The sequence below is a fragment of the Odocoileus virginianus genome, chromosome 16 (assembly GCF_023699985.2).
Source record: "Odocoileus virginianus isolate 20LAN1187 ecotype Illinois chromosome 16, Ovbor_1.2, whole genome shotgun sequence".
Taxonomy (NCBI): Eukaryota; Metazoa; Chordata; class Mammalia; order Artiodactyla; family Cervidae; genus Odocoileus; species Odocoileus virginianus.
The window spans coordinates 59,040,544-59,061,597 of NC_069689.1; the positions used below are offsets into that span (position 1 = coordinate 59,040,544).

Here is a 21,054-nt window from a genome sequence, read left to right on the forward strand (position 1 = left end):
TTATCTTTCTGGCTTACTTCGCTCTGTATAATGGGCTCCAGTTTCATCCATCTCATTAGAACTGATTCAAATGAATTCTTTTTAATGGCTGAGTAATATTCCATGGTGTATATGTACCACAGCTTCCTCATCCATTCGTCTGCTGATGGGCATCTGGGTTGCTTCCATGTCCTGGCTATTATAAACAGTGCTGCGATGAACACTGGGGTGCATGTGTCTCTTTCAGATCTGGTTTCCTCGGTGTGTATGCCCAGAAGTGGGATTGCTGGGTCATATGGCAGTTCTATTTCCAGCTTTTGAAGAAACCTCCACACTGTTTTCCATAGTGGCTGTACTAATTTGCATTCCCACCAACAGTGTAAGAGGGTTCCCTTTTCTCCACACCCTCTCCAGCATTTATTGCTTGTAGACTTTTGGATAGCAGCCATCCTGACTGGCGTGTAATGGTACCTTATTGTGGTTTTGATTTGCATTTCTCTGATAATGAGTGATGTTGAGCATCTTTTCATGTGTTTTTTTGCCATCCATATGTCTTCCTTGGAGAGATGTCTGTTTAGTTCTTTGGCCCATTTTTTTTATTGGGTCATTTATTTTTCTGGAGTTGAGCTGGAGGAGTTGCTTGTATATTTTTGAGATTAATCCTTTGTCTGTTGCTTCGTTTGCTATTATTTTCTCCCAATCTGAGGGCTGTCTTTTCACCTTGCTTATAGTTTCCTTTGTTGTGCAAAAGCTTTTAAGTTTCATTAGGTCCCATTTGTTTATTTTTGCTTTTGTTTCTAAAATTCCGGGGTGTGGGTCATAGAGGATCCTGCTGTGATTTATGTCGGAGAGTGTTTTGCCTATGTTCTCCTCTAGGAGTTTTATAGTTTCTGATCTTACATTTAGATGTTTAATCCATTTTGAGTTTATTTTTGTGTATGGTGTTAGAAAGTGTTCTAGTTTCATTCTTTTACAAGTGGTTGACCAGTTTTCCCAGCACCACTTGTTAAAGAGGTTGTCTTTTTTCCATTGTATAGCCTTGCCTCCTTTGTCGAAGATAAGGTGACATAGGTTCGTGGATTTATCTCTGGGCTTTCTATTCTGTTCCATCGATCTATATTTCTGTCTTTCTGCCAGTACCATACTGTCTTGATGACTGGCTTTGTAGTATAGTCTGAAGTCAGGCAGGTTGATTCCTCCAGTTCCATTCTTCTTTCTCAAGGTTACTTTGGCTATTCGAGGTTTTTTGTATTTCCATACAAATTGTGAAATTATTTGTTCTAGTTCTGTGAAAAATACCGTTGGTAGTTTGATAGGGATTGCATTGAATCTATAGATTGCTTGGGGTAGAATAGCCATTTTGACAATATTGATTCTTCCAATCCATGAACACGGTGTATTTCTCCATCTGTTTGTGTCCTCTTTGATTTCTTTCATCAGTGTTTTATAGTTTTTTATGTATAGGTCTTTTGTTTCTTTAGGTAGATATACTCCTAAGTATTTTATTCTTTTTGTTGCAATGGTGAATGGTATCGTTTCCTTAATTTCTCTTTCTGTTTTCTCATTGTTAGTGTATAGGAATGCAAGAGATTCTGTGTGTTAATTTTATATCCTGCAACTTTACTGTATTCGTTGATTAGCTCTAGTAATTTTCTGGTAGAGTCTTTAGGGTTTTCTATGTAGAGGATCATGTCATCTGCAAACAGTGAGAGTTTCACTTCTTCTTTTCCTACCTGGATTCCTTTTACTTCTTTTTCTGCCCTGATTGCTGTGGCCAACACTTCCAAAACTATGTTGAATAGTAGTGGTGAGAGTGGGCACCCTTGTCTTGTTCCTGATTTCAGGGGAAATGCTTTCAATTTTTCACCATTGAGGGTGATGCTTGCTGTGGGTTTGTCATATATAGCTTTTATTATGTTGAGGTATGTTCCTTCTATTCCTGCTTTCTGGAGAGTTTTAATCATAAATGAGTGTTGAATTTTGTCAAAGGCTTTCTCTGCATCTATTGAGATAATCATATGGTTTTTATCTTTCAATTTGTTAATGTGGTGTATTACATTGATTGATTTGTGGATATTAAAGAATCCTTGCATTCCTGGGATAAAGCCCACTTGGTCATGGTGTATGATTTTTTTAATATGTTGTTGGATTCTGTTTGCTAGAATTTTGTTAAGGATTTTTGCATCTATGTTCATCAGTGATACTGGCCTGTAGTTTTCTTTTTTTGTGGCATCTTTGTCTGGTTTTGGAATTGGGGTGATGGTGGCCTCATAGAATGAGTTTGGAAGTTTACCTTCTTCTGCAATTTTCTGGAAGAGTTTGAGTAAAATAGGTGTTAGCTCTTGTCTAAATTTTTGGTAGAATTCAGCTGTGAAGCCATCTGGTCCTGGGCTTTTGTTTGCTGGAAGATTTCTGATTACAGTTTCGATTTCCTTGCTTGTGATGGGTTTGTTAAGATCTTCTATTTCTTCCTGGTTCAGTTTTGGAAAGTTATACTTCTCTAAGAACTTGTCCATTTCTTCCAAGTTGTCCATTTTATTGGCATAGAGCTGCTGGTAGTAGTCTCTTATGATCCTTTGTATTTCAGTGTTGTCTGTTGTGATCTCTCCATTTTCGTTTCTAATTTTGTTAATTTGGTTCTTCCTTTGTTTCTTAATGAGTCTTGCTAATGGTTTGTCAATTTTGTTTATTTTTTCAAAAAACTAGCTTTTAGCTTTGTTGATTTTTGCTCTGGTCTCTTTAGTTTCTTTTGCATTTATTTCTGCCCTAGTTTTTTTTTTTTTTTCCATAAAAAAATTTTATGTAACTGAAGGATCCTTCCTGGGGCTAGTTAATTGCCTTTACAAAAAAAAGAGAAAAGAATGAAATTCCAGTGTTCCAAATCAACTTGTTACACATCTATATAAACCCACAGTGTCCTGGCAAACAACATGCTTTCATTTTCTGTCTCATCTTAGAGCTCGAATCCTGATTCATTTCAGCAGAGACTCCACAGGCAATATTTCTTTCCTTCTACTAACCCTGGGGTTCTTCATTTCTTCCTTCTCTAGTTGCTTTAGGTGTAGAGTTAGGTTATTTATTTGACTTTTTTCTTGTTTCTTGAGGTAGTCCTGTAATGCTATGAATCTTCCCCTTAGCACTGCTTTTTACAGTGTCCCATAGGTTTTGGGTTGTTGTATTTTCATTCATTTCTATGCATATTTTGATTCCTTTTTTTATTTCTTCTATGATTTGTTGGTTATTGAGAAGCGTGTTATTTAGCCTCCATATGTTTGAATTTTTAATAATTTTTTTCCTGTAATTGAGATCTGATCTTACTGCACTGTGGTCAGAAAAGATGACTGGAATGATTTCAGTTTTTTTGAATTTACCAAGACTAGATTTATGGCCCAGAATGTGATCTATTCTGGAGAAGGTTCCGTGTGCACTTGAGAAAAAGGTGAAGTTGATTGTTTTGGGGTGAAACGTCCTATAGATGTCAATTAGGTCTAGCTGGTCCATTGTGTCCTTTAAAGTTTGTGTTTCCTTGTTCATTTTCTGTTTAGTTGATCTATCCATAGAATGGTGGTCTTATTGACTGAGATAGAGAACACCCAAAAATCACTTGTGTGGGGGTTCAGTTCACTTTTATGTGCCTGTGAGTCCGTTTTTCATTCAGTGATGTCTTACATGAGTTGTGGGCACTTTTAATGACCACATAGATTGTATCAGTTATTTAAACAACCCTTTGGGTGGTTTTTGTACCACTTTGATCCTGCCCAAGTCTTTTCCTGTAGGTATATCTTAAAATGTAAAAATAGTAGCTACCATATGCCAGCACCATGCTGAGTACTGTATACATCCCATCAAAAGGTTGATAGGTACTCTCCCCCACTTTACAAGTGGGGACTGTAGCACAGAGATCAGTAACTGCCAATAAATGGCAGAATCAAACTTTTGAAACAACTGTATTAATATATAATTTAAATAATTGTAAGGTTCACTTTTCAAAGTACAATTCATTGATCTTTAGTATATTTATGGAATTTTGCAACCCTCACGATGATCTAATTTTAGAATATTTTCATCATTTGAAAAAAGAAACCTTGTACCCTTGAGACACAACTGGCTAACCACCTCCTCACCTCCCCAGTTGAAGGCAGCTAATCTGCTTTAGATTACCTATTCTGTACATTTCATATAATTGGGCTCATATAAAATGTGGTCTTGTGTGACTGGCTTCTTTCACCTCATGATTTTGAGGTTTACCCATATTGTAGTATGTATCAGTACTTCATTCTTTTATTGCCACATAATCTGTATAGGTAAACTCAGAATTTGAACCAGGTGTGTCTGGTTCTTAACGCTCATGTTGCTGCCATTCTACTTCTATACAAGTCCCATTATGTTAGAAGGTTCTTATAGCATACATGTCAGTGTTTTTTTCTCTTACTGTTCTCTCAGGGTACCTTGCTGAGAGTTAAGTATGTTAGTATACAGGCAAGAAATTCAAGTCTTTGTTATTTTATCTAACTTATATTGGGCTAGAGGAAAGGAGGTGTGAAGTCTCTATCAACAGGGAGAATAGAAAACCTAACCACCTTTTTTCTGTGTCTAGGAAGAAGAAGCGGGAAGGATAAAAGATTGCTGGGACAACCAGGAAGCACCTGCACTCTCCACGTGTAGAAATGCCAATATCTTTCGAAGGATAAATGCCATATTGGATAATTCTCTGGATTTCAGTAGAGTCTGCACTACACCCGTAAATCGAGGAATTCATGATCATTTGCCAGGTGACTTAGATTTGAAAACTTGGATGTGCTAGACATGCACACATTGCTGTTTCTAGGCCGCTTTCTTGTGAAGTCTGAGTGACCTTGAATCTCAAGTGGCACTTCACCCCTTTGTAGTTTGCCTTGTGGATTGGGTCGCCAGTGGGGTGAAGACATCCTTTGATTATAATATTTTCACACGACGATTATGTGAAAAAGAAAAAAAAGTAGGTCAGAGGTGACAAGACTATTTATATATACAATTATGAGTTACATGTTACGGTAGATTTTCTTATAGCTACATTGGAAACATTTTAAAAAGTGATTAATACTTGATGTAACCCAGCATAGTCAAATAGTGTGTCAATGTATAATCTGTATAAAAGCTGTTAATAAGAGATTCTTTTGTTAGTGTTATGACTTCAAAATCCAATGTATATTTTACATTTACAGTATAGCTCAGTTTGAATTAGCTACATTTCAAGGGCTCAGTAGTCACATGTGACTAGTGGCTACTGTACTGGATGGTGTAGTTCTTGGGTATTTTAATTGCTTTTAAAAAGTGTGCAAGTCAACAAGCATTTCATTTTCCTGATATTTAGGGTGTTCCACTGAACAGTGGAGGGAGAGGGCAGTGTCTCCTGAAGACAGTTCTTCTCAAGGAGGCTTGGATGTCCCAACAGTGTTTCATAATCTTTTTGTGGGAGTTGATACATATTATAGGAATGTTGTTGGACTATCCTTTGTTTGACTTATTTTAGATGAAAGTGAACATGTTTTAAATTTTTTAAATGGATCTTGAAAATATTTGGTAAAACAGGGATTTTCAGAACAAGGACTGGTAATTGCTGTTTATCTAGTTGTAAATTCATTGATTTATCTTTAACTTTGCCTTGGAAATAATTCCGACAAAAATGCAGAAGCAAGTGAACATAAAGTAAGTGTTTAAGGGGGAAGTTTGTTAGGAAGGAGATGGCCCCATAGAAATTTATTTATTTATTTATTTTATTTTATTTTTTTTTAAATTTTTATTAGTTGGAGGCTAATTACTTTACATCATTACAGTAGTTTTTGTTATACATTGATATGAATTAGCCCTGGATTTACATGTATTCCCCATCCCAGAAATTTATTTATTAAATTGTGCTGGGAGAAAAGTGAGAGAAGAAAATGGGAACTGAGGGATACAGGTGGGTCTTGTCTCTTCTGACTTCCAAAGAAGTATATGTATAATATTTCCTGTTAATTGGAGTAAGCCATGAGCTAACTCTTATTCTTTATTAAGCTTATGTCAAGTGAAAGATTCAGAGAACCTACCTGGTTCTATGTGTGTGCTTTTCTCTTTTCAGAAAGTTGCATGAGTTATATTCCAATAAGAATGACAGTCAACAGTGACTTAAATCTCACTGGATTGCTTCAGACATGCTAGAACATTTATGGTTTATATCAGAGCGTTTTTCAGCTAATGCTAGGTTGTCGACCTGAGTAAGGGGAAGGACTCCTAGTCAGTGAGACAGGAGCTTTGAGGTGTGCATGTTCACAGTTGGCCAGGGCACCCAGTGGCCTCAGTGGTAAGAACCAGGCTCTGGTCACTGACTGGCCAAGCTATAAGGTGTAGACTTCTTGAGCGCCATAGGGGGGGCCTTCTCAGGGCATAGGTTCAAGAAGTGCAATGGGAAGAGTACCTGGAAGAAGTAAGGGAAACCTGGGTTGTAAGGTTGACCTTGGGCAGTGAGACAAAGTAGATAGTTTTTTCCAGCTGTAGGACAGGATGGTGCCTGCCCCAGATGCCTCACAGGGCTCCCCTTGGTGGGGGCTGGTAGGGGTGCTCAGTAAGGAGGCAGTGCTGCCTCTTGAAGGGACCTCCCGGAATTGTAGGAGAGGTTCCGGTCAAGGTAGCTGGTGTTCTGTGCCCTTTGCACATACCTAGCCCCTGCTGTGTGGTCAGCTCTGTTGTCCCTGCCTCAGATGCTGGTTCGGAGTGTGGGCTCTGGATCTTGAGATCTCGGTGAGGCAGGGCTGCTGGCCTGGAGCAGAGTGCAGCATTCCCAGGCTTCCGCAGCAGAGAAAAACCCACCTTGTGGTTAATGCACAAGTAAACCTGGATGTATATTTTCCATGAAGCACTTTAACCTGAATTTGTAGCTTCTGGTCAGAAGTAATCTTGTTACTTAAGTAGATAATCAGCATTATAGAAACCCAAGAACAAGATTGGTTATAACCGTGTTACAACTAGGGGCAATCTGGTGACAACAAAAGGTAAAGTAGCCATACAGTGGAATGTCCTGCAGTTATTAATATGTTTGTAGTAGAGTACTTAATGATGTTGATAGTCACAGTACCTGAAGTGAAAAAGCAAAGTACAAAACAGTGTGGTTTCAGAGATGTATATATGCATAGAAAAACTGGAATGACAAGACGTAAATGTAACAGTGAAGGTGTAACGGGCAATTTTTTTTTTCTGTGTGCTTTTCCCCACTGATTCTTCTGTAACAAACATGTTTTATAATAAGAGCAACTTGTTAAAAAAAAGAGTATATCTTGGCACAGTGTTTCAGCATCAATACTTGGATTTTGCATAGGTACATTTAATTGTGCAACTTTCTTCGTATAGGTACACTTAACTTTGCAATGGTTATATGCTATTTGTTTTTTTCATTTGAGCAAATGTTTGGTTTATCACTTAGAAGGCTTGTGTTAGCTGTGACAGAATTTCATTGCATATAGTATGCAGTGAGAGTCATATCAGAACTTTGCAAGTCAGCTGATAAGGTGTTATTGGAAAAGTGCTGTGAACAAGGTCCAAGGAGGGAGAGACTGTTGGTTAGGGAGTGAAGAAACACTGGATGAAGCAGCATTTGAAATAAGCCTTGAAGAAGAAAGTTACTTCAGTGTAATTGGATATTGAGTAGGTTTGTTGTTGATTCAGGATTGACATTGGGGTCCAAAGCTGAGGTGGAAGATGTGTTAGATGACCTGTGGTATAGTGACAGTCCCCACGAGTGGGAGCCAGATACCTCACTGAGGGCGTCCAAAGAAGCCACAGAGCTGTCCCTCTACCACAGACCTCACCTCAACCTTTCCCTGGGCTGTCTAGGAAGACTGCTTGGGGCGGGCAGCATGCAGGGTGACTCTCCCCTCTCTTGGTGGAGCACAGCAAGGCGGGCACTGCTTCCGCTGTCAAGCCAAGTGAGGGGAGTGTCTCCAGAGAGGAGCATTTGTGTAGATGGAAGTTGCTTCTAAGAAGGAACACAAGGTTGTTGAACCCCTTGTAAGGCAGCAGACTTGTCTGTCCTTGACTGAGGAGAGGTGAGAGAGAACTTGAGAGGATGATGTGGGGCAGGGAGGGTGGGAGGGAGGCTGGAGCTGTCTGAATGCCCCCCAGTTGAGGCACAGGGAAAATATGACTTCCCCTGGTTCAGGAGACGTTAAGGGAGGCTGGAGTTCTCTGGCTGGTATTGTGCCAAGACCCTTGTTGTGGGTGGGGGTGGGGTGGGACTGGGAGGTTAGGCCAGAGCTGGGCCCCTCATCCAGGCAGCTCCTCACAGAGGGTGCCTGCCTCCTCAGGGGCCCTTCCCCACTCCCCGCCTGGTCCTTTAAAATTCTGAGGAAGGAAGGAAATGGGCCTAAATGGATATGTGATTGAAACATAAATGAACTGAGTTATTAAGTGTCTGTCAAGTGTGAAAATTGTTAACATGACATTAAGGGACTTCTTAACTATGGGATGGGCCTGAGGCAGTGTCTGGAGGGAAAAGTTTCATGTTAGCTCACTGAGATGAGACCTCTCAGAGACTAGTTAAAATAGTTGGAAGCTCAGAAGAGGGATAGATAAGTTAAAGTAGTTCACAGCAAGTAAGGTGTGGGACTGAAACGCTGATTAATATTTTTTTATTGTAATGTAATACACATTCAGAAAAGTACACATTGTAAGTGAAGAGCTCACACTGTCTCCAGCTGAACACAGGCAGGTAACCAGCAATGCAGATCTAGATGAGCTGCCAACTTTCAGTTTAGGACCAAAGAAGTGTATAATTGTAGCTGGATATATTGAATTTCTGGCTGAGATGGTTTCCTTTTTTATTCTGCGAGTGTCATCACTAAATTATCTGAAAAGCTGTTCTGAAATAAATTTTAATATATTCAGTCCCAGCTAACAGGAGACAGCTGAAATTACTCTTGGGAAGTCTTACTTCCCATAAAATAATTTTTTTTTCTGAAACCTTTAATATATAGCTTTAACAGTTAAATTTTTAACTTTCAGTCTGAGTATAACACTATATACAGAAAAGTATGTATGATATATACCCAAAAGTATGATACTTTTATTGGGATAAATATGCAAATTTAGTGAGTTTTCACACACTGAAAAAATCTTGTATATCCACTTGTATGTAGAGATGGTAGACCAGAAGCCCCTGGCAGCTCTGCAGTCTCTAACTAGTGAAGGGTAAACCACTGTGCTTTTAAATGCGTATGTACTGCCTGTTTCTGAACTTACATACATAGAGCCATAAATGTGTGCTCTTCAGCTGTGAGATTCACCCGTGTCACAGCCAGTGGCTGTGGATCATTTGTTCCCATTGCTGTACAGTATTCTGTTGTGTGAATATATTCCAGCTTATTCTACTGTTAATAAACATTTAGGGCTATTCTGAATAGTGCTACTCTGAACATGTGTTTTGGTGAACTTCTATGGGGTGTATCCTGGGAGTGTTGGCTGGTAGAGTATCTGTGATTTCAGCATTAATGGATGCCAGTTTATCACAGCAGTTGCACCAGTTTACACTTGTGACACTCAGACTGTCAGATGGTTTGGGTTAGTTCTACATCCTCACCAAGATTAGGTATTGTTTTTTTTCCCTTTGACTATTTTGGTGAGTATGTAGTGGCATCTCTATTGTGGTTTTAAGTTTCATTTCCCTGATGACTTATGAACTTGAGCATCTCTTTATAATGTTTGTTGACCTTCACATATCCTCTTTCCTTAAGTGCCTTTTCAAGTCTTATACACTAATATTTCTTTAGAATTACCTGCCTTTTTCCTGTTTAGCTATAGCTATTTTTTGTATACTCTTTTATATATTCTACACTATGAGTTCTTTGTCTGATATATATAATAAAAAATCTTTTCTCCAAACCTGTGGCTTGTCTTTATACTCTTAATTGGTATTTTTTAATAACATAATTTAAATTTTATGGAGTGCAGTTTATCAACTTTCAGTTATGGCTAATGCTTTGTTGTGTCCTGTTTGAGAAGTGTTTTCCTATTCCAAAGTCATGAAGATATTCTGCATTTCATTTAAAAAAACTTACTGTTTTACCTTTCAGTCTTAACATTTGCAACCCGTCTTAGATTTCATATTGTACACAATGTAGGGTGGAAGGTCAAGGTTCATTTTGTTCTGCAAAGATAGCCAGTTGACCCAGCACCATGTTGGGAAAAAAAAATCTCTTTTCACTGTACTACTGTCACCTTTCTCATAAGTCAAGCATCTGTATTACATGTGCGCATCTGTTTCTGGAGACTTTTCTCTTCCATTGTTTATCTGTCCTCATGTCTTAGAGACAATAGCTTTCTAGTCGATTTTGATACTTGGTTGTAAAGTGATCCTTGGTTCCTCTTGGACATTTGCATTTCCACATAGTTATGGAGTGGAATGACATGATACTTCACAAGCTGAATCCATGACTATGGAGATGCAAAAGTTTTTGTTTATATTAAAAAATACTTTGTGTAGTTAAAAGAATACATGTAGCATATATGCTGTGGTATCAACCCAAAAAGGTCTCCAGAGTTCTTTCCCTTTATATTGTCTGGTGTGTTTCTATATGTTATATAATTAAAATTGCTGACTTAGATGATATCATGGCAGGAATGCTGTTCTGGTCCTTAATTGAATGTTCTCTATTTTAAAAATCCTACCCTTATTTAAGAGTGACTTGGTTTTCATCTCTGAAAAGCTTTTCACATGTTCTGTTGTCTGTTTGGCTCTATCAGATGCAGCAGGATCATTCTTGGCTGTTGCAGATTGTTACTGACCCACTATGTGGTGTTCTAAATACAAATATGTATATTCTCTAAGTGGGGAGGTTATAGTTTTGAAGAAAAGCATATTCAGTTTGCCCATCTCATAATAAACCTACACAAAGTAAAGTGCAGATTCTGGATGCAGGTTCCTTGAGAACAAATCCTGGCGGTGCTTCTGACTTGCTCTAACCTCTTAAAGGTTAAGTTTTCATTACACAGGAGTAGTAATAGTACACATTTATAGGATTTTTGTGATGCTTGAATAAGATATGTGTATTGAATACCTAGAATAATGCCTGTAACTGCACTTACTAAATCCTGATAGTATATGATTATGATGGTGTGTGTATATATAGCATGCAGTCATGAGAGCTTTGCTGTGTTGATGTATTTTTTTTTTATTAAACCTTTTATTTTGTAAAAGAACCCACCTGTCAGTGCAGAAGACAGGGTTCGCTCTCTGGGTTGGGAAGATGGTCTGGAGGAGAGCTTGGCAACCCTCTCCAGTATTCTTGCCTGGAGAATCCCATGAGCAGAGGAGCCTGGCAGGCTACAATCCATAGAGTCACACAGAGTCAGACACAACTGAAGTGACTTAATACAGACACACATAGCTTATTAACAATGCTGTGATAAGTTTCAGGTGGGCAGCAGAGGGACTCAGCCATACATACACTTAAATCTGTTCTCCCCCAAACTCACCTGGGTCATGTCTTTTTAAAAGGTGAACTTCTGAGCCTTCCCTAGTGGTCCAGTGGTTAAGACTCTCCACTCCCACTGCAAGGGGTGCAGATTCAATCACTGGTCAGAGAACTAAGATCCCACATGCTGTGCAGCGTAGCCAAAAGAAGAAAATTTTTATGTTAAATTCTGTTTGCACATTCAATGTTGATAACATCTAGGATTTTGTTTATTGTGGCAAAAATAAAATTTACCATCTAAAGTATTTTTGGGTGTACAGTTCAGTGATACTAGATAGATTCACATAGTTGTGCAAAAGTCACCACCATTTATCGGCCTAACCCTTCATCTTGTAAAACTGAAACTCTCTATACCTATTGAGCAGTAGTTCCCCATGCTTCCTTCCACTAGTTGTTGGCAGCCACCATTATACTTTGTCTTTATGGTTTTGACCAACCTCAAATACGTGGAATCGTACACATGTCTTTTTTGTGACTTGCTTATTTCAGTTAGGATAATGTCCTCAAGGTCTATCCATGTTGTAGCATATAGCAGATTTCTTCCTTTTTCAGGCTGAATAATATACTCCATTGTACACATGCAGCACATTTTGCGTATCCATTCGTCCATCAGGTGGGTACTTGAGTTGCTTGCACATTTTACCTATTGTGAGTAATGCTGCTGTGAATGAACATAGGTGTACAAGTATTTCTTTGAGATCTTGCTTTCAACTCTTTTGGGGTATATACCAAGAGGTATAATTGCTGGGTCACACAGTAATTTGTTTTTTTAATTGCCATACTATTTTCCACAGGGGCTGTATTGTTTTTCATCATCTCCTAGTAGCCTAAGGGTTCCAATTTCTCCACATCCTCACCAACACTTTTCTCTTCTTTTTTGGTAGTAGCCATCCTAATGGGTGTAAGGTGGTGTCTCATAGTCATTTTGGTTTGCATTCTCTTGTGATTAGTGATGTTTAGCATATTTTCATGTGCTGATAAGTCATTTCTGTATCTTTGTAGAAGTATCTGTTCATGCCTTTTCCCACTTTTAAAGAGAGCGGTTTGGTTTCTCGTTGAGTTGTAGGAGTATGTCTCTGTATTCTGGATGTTAATTCCCTATTGGATGTTGATTTGCAAATATTTTCTCCCATTCTGTGGGTTGACTTTTTACTCTGTGGAATAGTGTGTTTTGATGTACAAAGTTTTTACATTTTCATGAAATCTCATTTGTCTGTTTTCTTTTGTTACTTTTGCCTGTGACGTCATATTCAAGAAATCATTGCCAGACCCAGTGTTGTGAAAATTTTGTCCTATGTTTTCTACTAAGTTTCATTGTTTCAGGTTTTATATTTTGTCTGTTGATCCACTTTGAGTAAAATGGCATTGGGTGAGAGTCCAACTTCATTCTTTTGCAAGTGGATGTCCAGTTCTCCAAGCACCATTTATCGAAGGCTGTCTTTTCCCCTATTCAGTAGTCTTGGCATTCTTGTTAAAAGTCATTTGACCATGTCTTCAAGGGTTTATTTCCAGACCTTCTATTCAGTCTGTATGTCTGTCTTTATGCTAATACTGCACCATTTTGGTTACCATATCTTTGTAGTAAGTTTTCAAATCAGGAAATGTTGAGTCCTGTTTTGTTGATCTTTGTCAAAATTGTTTTGACTGTTCAGGTCACTTGAGGTTCCATATGAATTTTAGGACAGGTTTTTCTGTTTTTATGAAGTTATTGGGGTTTTGATAGGGATTTCATTGAATCATTTTGAATAGCATTAACATTTTAACAATATGAAGTCTTCCAATTCATGAATGTGGGATGTGTTTACATTTATTTATGTTATCTTTAATTTTTTTCAGCAGTGTTTTGTAGTTTTCATTTACAAGTCTTTTACCTTCTTGGTTACTTACTAAGTATTTTATTCTTTTTGATGTTGTTATAAATGGAATTGTTTTTGTAATTTCCTTTTCAAATTGTTCATTGTGTATATGAATGCAGCTGATTTTGGTGTGTTGGCTTGGTATCTGCTGGCTTTGCTGAATTCATTTATTACCTCTAACAGCATTTTTTGTGGAGACTTGGATTTTCTGCATATAAGAGTGTATTCTCTTCAAACAGATAATTTTACTTTTTCCTTTCCAACTTGGATGCCTTTTATGTTTCTTGTTTAATTAATTGCTCTGGCTGAAACTTCCAATAATATGTTGAATAAAAGTGGTGAAAGCAGACATTTTTGTCTTGTTCCTGATCTTAAGAGAAAATCTGTTCAATCTTTCACCATTGAATATGATGTTTTCTGTGGGTTTTACATATGTGGTGTTTATTATGTGAAGGTAATTTCACTCTGTTCCTATTCTGTTAAAAAAAGAGAGTTTGTTCAGGAAAGGATGTTGAATTTTTAATAACATTTACTTATTTGACTGCATTAGGTCTTAGTTGCAGTTAGGGTGTTGCTTTAAGATCTTTCTTGTTTTTTAATGTCATCTTTTCTAGATACAGATTTCCTTCATTGCACCGCTTTTGCTGTGGCCCTTAAGTCTTTGTATGTTCTTTTTTGTTATCATTTGCCTCTGAATGTTTCTCATTTCTCTTCTCAGTTCTTCTTTGATCCCTTGGTTGTTTAAAAGTTACTCAGTTTTCACAGTTTTGTGAATTTTTCAGTTTCAGTTATGTTACTGATTTCTATCTCCATCCTGTTGTTGTCAGAGAAGATACTTTGTATGATATCTTTAAAAATCTATGGAGACATTATTTGTTGCCTGAAGTATGGAAAATGTCCCATAGGCACTTGGTAACATGTATTTGTTGTTGGGTAGAGTGTCCCATAAGTTTTCCAGGTGGCACTAGTGGTGAAGAATCTACTTGCCAGTGCAGGAGACACAAGGTGAGTAGTTTTGATTCCTGGGTGGTGAAGATCCCCTGGATAAGGAAAATGGCAACCCATTCCAGTATGCTTCCCTGAAAATTTCTATGGACATGAGAAACCTAGTGGGCTACAGTCCATGGGGTTGCAAAGGTTCTGACATGACTGAACACAGACACACAGTGAATTTTCCATATATGTCTGTTAAATCTAATTGATTAATTTTGTTCAGCTGCTGTACATCCTTATTTAAATATCTTCTGTTATTTATTTACTATTCTGAGTGGGATATTTGCGTCTCTGTTATTGTAGAACTATTTCTCTCCCTTCAGTTCTTAGGTTTTGCTTCATATATTTTGATAATAATTATATATTGTGTAGTTATATTGAGGGTTTTATTAACATATAAAGTCTTGTCTTATCTGTATTAACTTTTTCTTAGTCTGTTTTGTCTGTCGTTAGCGTGGCCACCCCTGCTCTCTTCAGATTACTGTTCGTATGTAATATCTTTTTATGTTCTTTCACTTTCCTCCTGTTTCTGTCTTTGGATCTCAAGTGAGGCTCTTGTAGATGAGACCGATGGGATCAACTGTTTTTATCCATTCTGCATATCTCTGTTTTTTGATTGGAGAGTTTAATCCATTTACATCATTTAATTGCTGATAAGGAGAAGACAGAGATCAAATTGCCAACATCCATTGGATCATAGAATAAGCAAGAGAATTCCAGAAAAAGATATGCTTCATTGACCACGTTAAAGCCTTTGACTGTGTGGATCACAACAAACTGTGGAAAATTCTTAAAGAGATGAGAATACCAGATCACCTTACCTGCCTCCTGCAAAACCTGTATGCAGGTCAAGAAGCAACAATTAGAGCCAGACCTGGAACAATGGACTGGTTTCAAATAGGGAAAAGAGTACATCAAGGCTGTATATTGTCACCCTGCTTATTTAACTTATATGCAAAGTACATCATTCAAAATACCGGGCTGGATGAAGCACAAGCTGAAATCAGGATCAGAGGGAGAAATATCAATAACCTCAGAGATGTAGATAACACCGCCCTTATGGCAGAAAGTGAAGAACTAAAGAGCCTCCTCATGAAAGTGACAGAGGAGAGTGAAAAAGCTGGCTTAAAACTCAACATTCATAAAACGAGTTCATGGCATCCAGTCCCATCACTTCATGGCAAATAGATGGGGAAACAATGGAAATGGTGACAGACTTTATTTTCTTGGGCTCCAAAATCAGTGCAGATGGTGACTGCAGCCTTGACACTTGATCTTAGCCAAAAGGCTGAGAAGCAATTGCAGCCTTTAAATTAAAAGATGCTTGCTCCTTGGATGAAAAGCTGTGACCAACTTAGCATATTAAAAAGGAGAGATGTTAATTTTCCAACACAGGTCCACATAGTCAAAGCTATAGTTTTTCCAGTAATCATGTGTGGATGTGATAGTTGGACCATAAAGAAGGCTGAATGCCAAAAGATTGATGCTTTTGAACTGTGGTGTTGGAGAAGACTCACGAGAGTCCCTTGGACTACAAGGAGATCAAACCAGACAATCCTAAAGGAAATCAGCCCTGAACTGGAAGGACTGATGGTGAAGGCGAAGCTCCAGTATTTTGGCCACCTGATGTGAAGAGCTGATTCATTAGAGAAGACCCCGATGCTGGGAAAGATTGAAGGCAGGAGGAGAAAGGGACAACAGAGAACAATATGGTTAGATGGCATCACAGACTCAATGGATATGAGTTTGAACAAGCTCTGGGAGATGGTGAAGGACAGGGAAGCCTGGCGTGCTGCAGTCCATGGGGTTGCAAAGTGTCTGAGCGACATGACTGAGCGACTGAAAAAAACAACAAAGGAGAAGACTGACTTTTACCATTTCTCCTATATGCCTCATAGCCTTTTGTCTCTCATTTCCTGCATTCTTATCCTCTGTGTTTAGTTGATGTTTTTGTAGTGACATGTTTAAATTCCTTCTTAATTTTTTGGTGTGTAAATTCTGTAGCTATTTTTGTGGTTGCCATGGGGATTACATTTAATGTCAAAGTTATAAGACTATAATTTGAGTTTGCAGCAGCTTAACTTCAATAACATAGAAAAACTTCTGCTCTTTTGCAGCTCTGTCACCACCCCTTTCTGTTTTTTATGTCATAAAATCATGTCTTTATACTAGTGTGTACCTCAAAAGATAAACTGAAAATTCTTTCAGATGTGTTAGTCCCCTAAATTATGTAGACAATAAGATTGAGAGTTATAAACAAAAGTTACAGTAATATTAGCTTTTACATTGTTTTTTTTCCCTTAAATGTAGGGCTTCCCTGGTGGCTCAGAGGTTAAAGTGTCTGCCTGCAATGCAGGAGACCTGGGTTTGATCCGTGGGTTGGGAAGATTCCCTGGAGAAGGAAATGGCAATCCACTCCAGTATTCTTGCCTGGAGAATCCCATGGACAGAGGAGCCTGGTGGGCTATAGTCCACTGGGTCGCAAAGAGTCGGACACGACTGAGCTACTTCACTAACTAACTTAAATCATGTAGAAAAAGGGTACAGCTACCAACCATTAACAGTCATGCTTGCTTTTGTAATTGCCTATATATTTCCCTGTATTGAGATCTTTTTTCTTCCATGTGGTTTCAGGTTACTGTCCAGTGTCCTTTCATTTCCCCTTGCTGGGCTGTTTTGAGCATTTCTTACAGGGCAGGTTGGTCACAAGCTCCCTCAGCTTTTGTTTATCTGGACATATCTTGATTTCTCCCTCACTTTTGAAGGACAGTTTTGCTGGATACAGGATTCTCAGTTGAGAATTCTTTTTCTTTTAACAGTTTGACTCTCAGCCCTCGGTTTTCTGGCCTCAATGGCTTCTGATAAGAAATCTGTTGATAATCTTATTGAGGATCCTTGTATGTGATGATTTGCTTCTCTCTGCTCCTTTTAAGGTCCTCTGTGTCTTTGTCTCTTAAAAATTTGATTATGATGTGGCTTGGTGTGAGTCTCTTAGAGTTTACCTCACTTGGAGTTTTTCTACTTTCATTATTTATATTCATTTTAATCACATTTCAGACGTTCCCAACCATTATCTCTTCAGATAATTCTCTCTGCCTCCATCCCCACATTGCCTCCATCCCCACATTCCCTCCTTCTCCTGGGCTTCTCAGGATGACTTTGTTAGTCTACTTAATGGTGTCCCACATGTCCCTGGTGTTCTGTTCACTTACCTTAAATCTTTTTTAAAAAATATTTATTTACTTTTTGGCTGTGGTGGGTCTTCGTTGTGGTGCACAGGCTTTCTCTAGTTGTGGCGAGTCGAGGCTACTCTCTAGTTGTGGTACGCGGGCTTCTCATTGCAGTGGCTTCTCCCATTGCAGAGCGCTGGCTCCAGAGTGCATGGGCTTAGTTGCAGCACGTAGGATCTTAGTTCCCAGACCAGGGATAGAACACATGCCCTTGCATTGCAAGGTGAATTCTTAATCACTGGACCGTGAGGGAAATCCCTTAAATCTTTTTTCTTTCTGTTCTTAAGTCTTGACAGTTTTCATTGTGCTATGTGTAGGTTCACTGATTCTTCAGCTTGGTCAAATATGCTGTTGAAACTATTTAGGGAAATTTTCATTTCAGTTAGTGCATTTTTCAGCTGCAGAATTTCTTTCTTTCTTTCTTTTGTAGGTTTTCTTTCTCTCTCTCTCTCTCTCTCTCTTTTTGTCCATGCTGTGCAACTTGTGGGATCTGAGTTCTCTGACCAGGGATTGAACTTGGGCCCTTGGCAATGAGAGTTCAGTGTCCTAACCACCAGACTGCCAGGAAATTCCTAGGTTTTCTCTCTCTCTCTGTTGACATTTCCATTGTTCATTTCACACATTGTTTTCTTGACTTTCTCTACATTCTCCTTGAGTTCTTTGAGTATTTTCAAGATCATTGTTTAAATTCTTTGGCATATTTGCCGTTAGGTCTTTTTCAGGGACAGTTTTACTGATTTTTTTTCCTTTGAATGGGCCATGCTGTCCTGTTTCTTTGAATGCCTTGTGGTTTTTTTCACTGGATGCTGTATGTTTGAATCTAATAGTATCAGTCTGGAAAACTAATTCTCCTCCTTCCCCATAGTTTGCTCTTTTTTATGGTTTTGCTTTGTTTTGATTATTGTAGCCTGCTTCTGTCAAGGATCAGCCTGAGGTGTCTTCTCAGGTGTTTATTGAGCCTTTGCCTGGGCACATGCAGCCGCATTCTAATTTTCCCCATACATGCAGTTGTTTTAGAATGCCCTAGTCTTTAATATCTGGCTCCCATGAGAAAAAGTGAAAAATAAAGGATGAAAGTGGGAGGCAAGGTTGGGGGAATGGAACCAACCCATTTAATCTCCTGCAAGCCACTTCAGCTGGAGGTGGTGGGTCTTGCAGCAATTGGATAGTGCAGCAGCAAGGCGCAAGAATGGCTGCCTACCTGCGTCTGGACCTTTGTGATCAGAAGGAACAGTCAGTGACCAGAGCTCAGATTGTAGTATTTGCAGGAGATGGTCCTTTTTGTGTACTCTTACTCCCACAGACTGTGTCCTAACTGTTACAGGAACATGTGGGCATAGATGGCTTTTGATGTGCTGAGAGCTGAAATTGACTAAAATTAACAGCAGTTTACCTTCTGAGTTATGCCTTTGAAGTTGCAAACTTTCAACAGACTCCAGAGTCCTGAAATAGTTGCATCCTTATAGATACAGCTAGTACAGTTGTTGCCTAGCTGGTGAGACAGATTCCTGGTGCTTCCTCCTCTTCTCTCTTCCCAGAACCCTCCTAACACTTAGGATTTTAGTTGCAGTTTTAATATGTATGATATTCATACATCATGTATTTAGATTTTAGTAACTTCCACTGGTTTCTTAGATTATCATTTTTTACTTGATTCATTTTTGGACTGCTTTGCTTGACTTTCCTAAATTAAGGGTAGCATACTTATCTAGGAAATTGCTAAAGCCTTTGTACACACTAATAAATTATACAGTACCCACATAAGTACTGCTTACATTACCAGTACCCCCAGAGACTCCCATGTTTTCCCTAAAACATTTCCCTTTCTCCAGATGCAACCATTATTCTTCTGTGTTTTCCTTGATGTATGTTATTCCCATGCCTATAAAACTAAAATGTATTCTAAAATATGAACTTTATTATATGTTTTTATGAAACTCATCCATGTTGCATGTAACTGTAATTTGTTAACATTGACGGCTGTATACAGTATCATGAAATACCTAACAGTTTTTCAGTTTTGATGTTCAGCATTTAGGTTGTTTCTAGTTTGGGGCTGTTAAACAGTGATGGAATGAATTTTATTGGGCATGAATCCTGGCACACAAGCTCCCTAAGTTTTAGATTCTTTAAAATTAATAGACAATTCCAAACTTTCCCCAAAGAGGCTGTACTATTTTATGGTGCTTTCCCACCAGCAGGGTGTGTTAGTGCCAGCTGCTTCATACCAGCATCAAGTACTGAAATTATCAACTCTTTCTCATGTAGCTGTTCTTGTGGATGGAGTGTTACCTCGTTATGGTTTAAAATTTGTATCTTCGAAATACCTACTGAGGTTTTAACATATTCATGCTGTTGTTGGCCACTTCAAATAGTGTTCTACCATGTAGTTATGCAGAGTTGTGGATGCTGTTCTCAGTTGGGTGAGTCAGATTTGTAGGCAGTATTTATTCTGGCGGAGACCTTTGTTGGATACATGCATTGCTAATATTACCCGCATTTGGGGCTTATCTTTTTAGTCTCCTAATGTTGTCTTTTGATGAGGGTAAGTTCTTCATTTTAAGATGGTTCCAGTTAATTGATTTTTTAAATTTTCAGTTAGCATTTTCATGCCATACTTCAGAAATCTCTTTTTTGAGAAAATGAGGATGTTTCTTGTGTTAATCTTTGAGAAACCTTCTTGGTTGACTCTTTGGATAATATTGTAGATGGAATTATTTAAAAATTTGTTTCCTAATTATTTTCTAGTACATAGAAAAAAAGCTTTTTGCATATTACCTTCAGTGAACTTGATAAATTTACTTCATAAACTTGCTAAACACCAACAGGAGTTTACTTATAGATTGTTAGGAAATTTTCTATGTACACAAATACGTTGTCTGCAGAGTATGAATGTTTTGTTCTTCCTTTCCGGTCCTTCTACTTTTTTCCCATTACTTATTTCACTGGCTTCGGTTATGCGGTAGAGTGATGAATAGAAGTGACAATAACAATCATCTTTTGTCTTGTTTCCAGTCTTGTGGGAGGGGTTACAGGAATGGGCATCTTCAACATTTCACCATTAAGTGTTAGCTGAAGTTTTTTAGATACTCTTTTACTTGGCTAAGGAAATTAATTTATATTTAGAATTTGCTGAGAAGGCTTTTTGAAAGTCATGATTGGATGTTAAATGACTTCAGGTTTTCCTGCATCTGTTCATTTGACTTTTCTCATTCTAAAAAAAAATATGTGGGTTTGGGATATTCCTGGTGGTCCAGTGGTTGAAAATTTGCCTTTCAGTGCAGGGGATGCGTTTCCATCCCTTGTCGGAGAACTTGAGATCCCATGTGCTGCAGGATAACTAAACCTGCAACAAGAGATGCCTGCATCCTGCAGTGAAGACCCAGCAGAGCCAAAAAATTTAAAGCAATTTAAAAACAAAACACGTGTAGATAACATTTAGAAAAGAATACCCAAGTAAACCCAACTTGGCATTAAACAACACTTGGAATAAACACAACTTGGTGATTAAGT

General features: G+C 38.3%; 1 protein-coding gene across 7 annotated transcripts in view; it reads left to right on the plus strand.

Moving 5' to 3' along the window:
• CPEB1 (cytoplasmic polyadenylation element binding protein 1) overlaps positions 1-21,054 on the plus strand; it is a 113,399-nt gene that overhangs the window by 29,032 nt on the left and 63,313 nt on the right. For all 7 annotated transcript variants that reach the window (XM_070478293.1, XM_070478291.1, XM_070478289.1 and 4 more), the window contains exon 2: positions 4,577-4,751. In XM_070478293.1, coding sequence (XP_070334394.1) covers positions 4,577-4,751 — 175 coding nt within the window. The remainder of the gene's footprint in view (positions 1-4,576; positions 4,752-21,054) is intronic.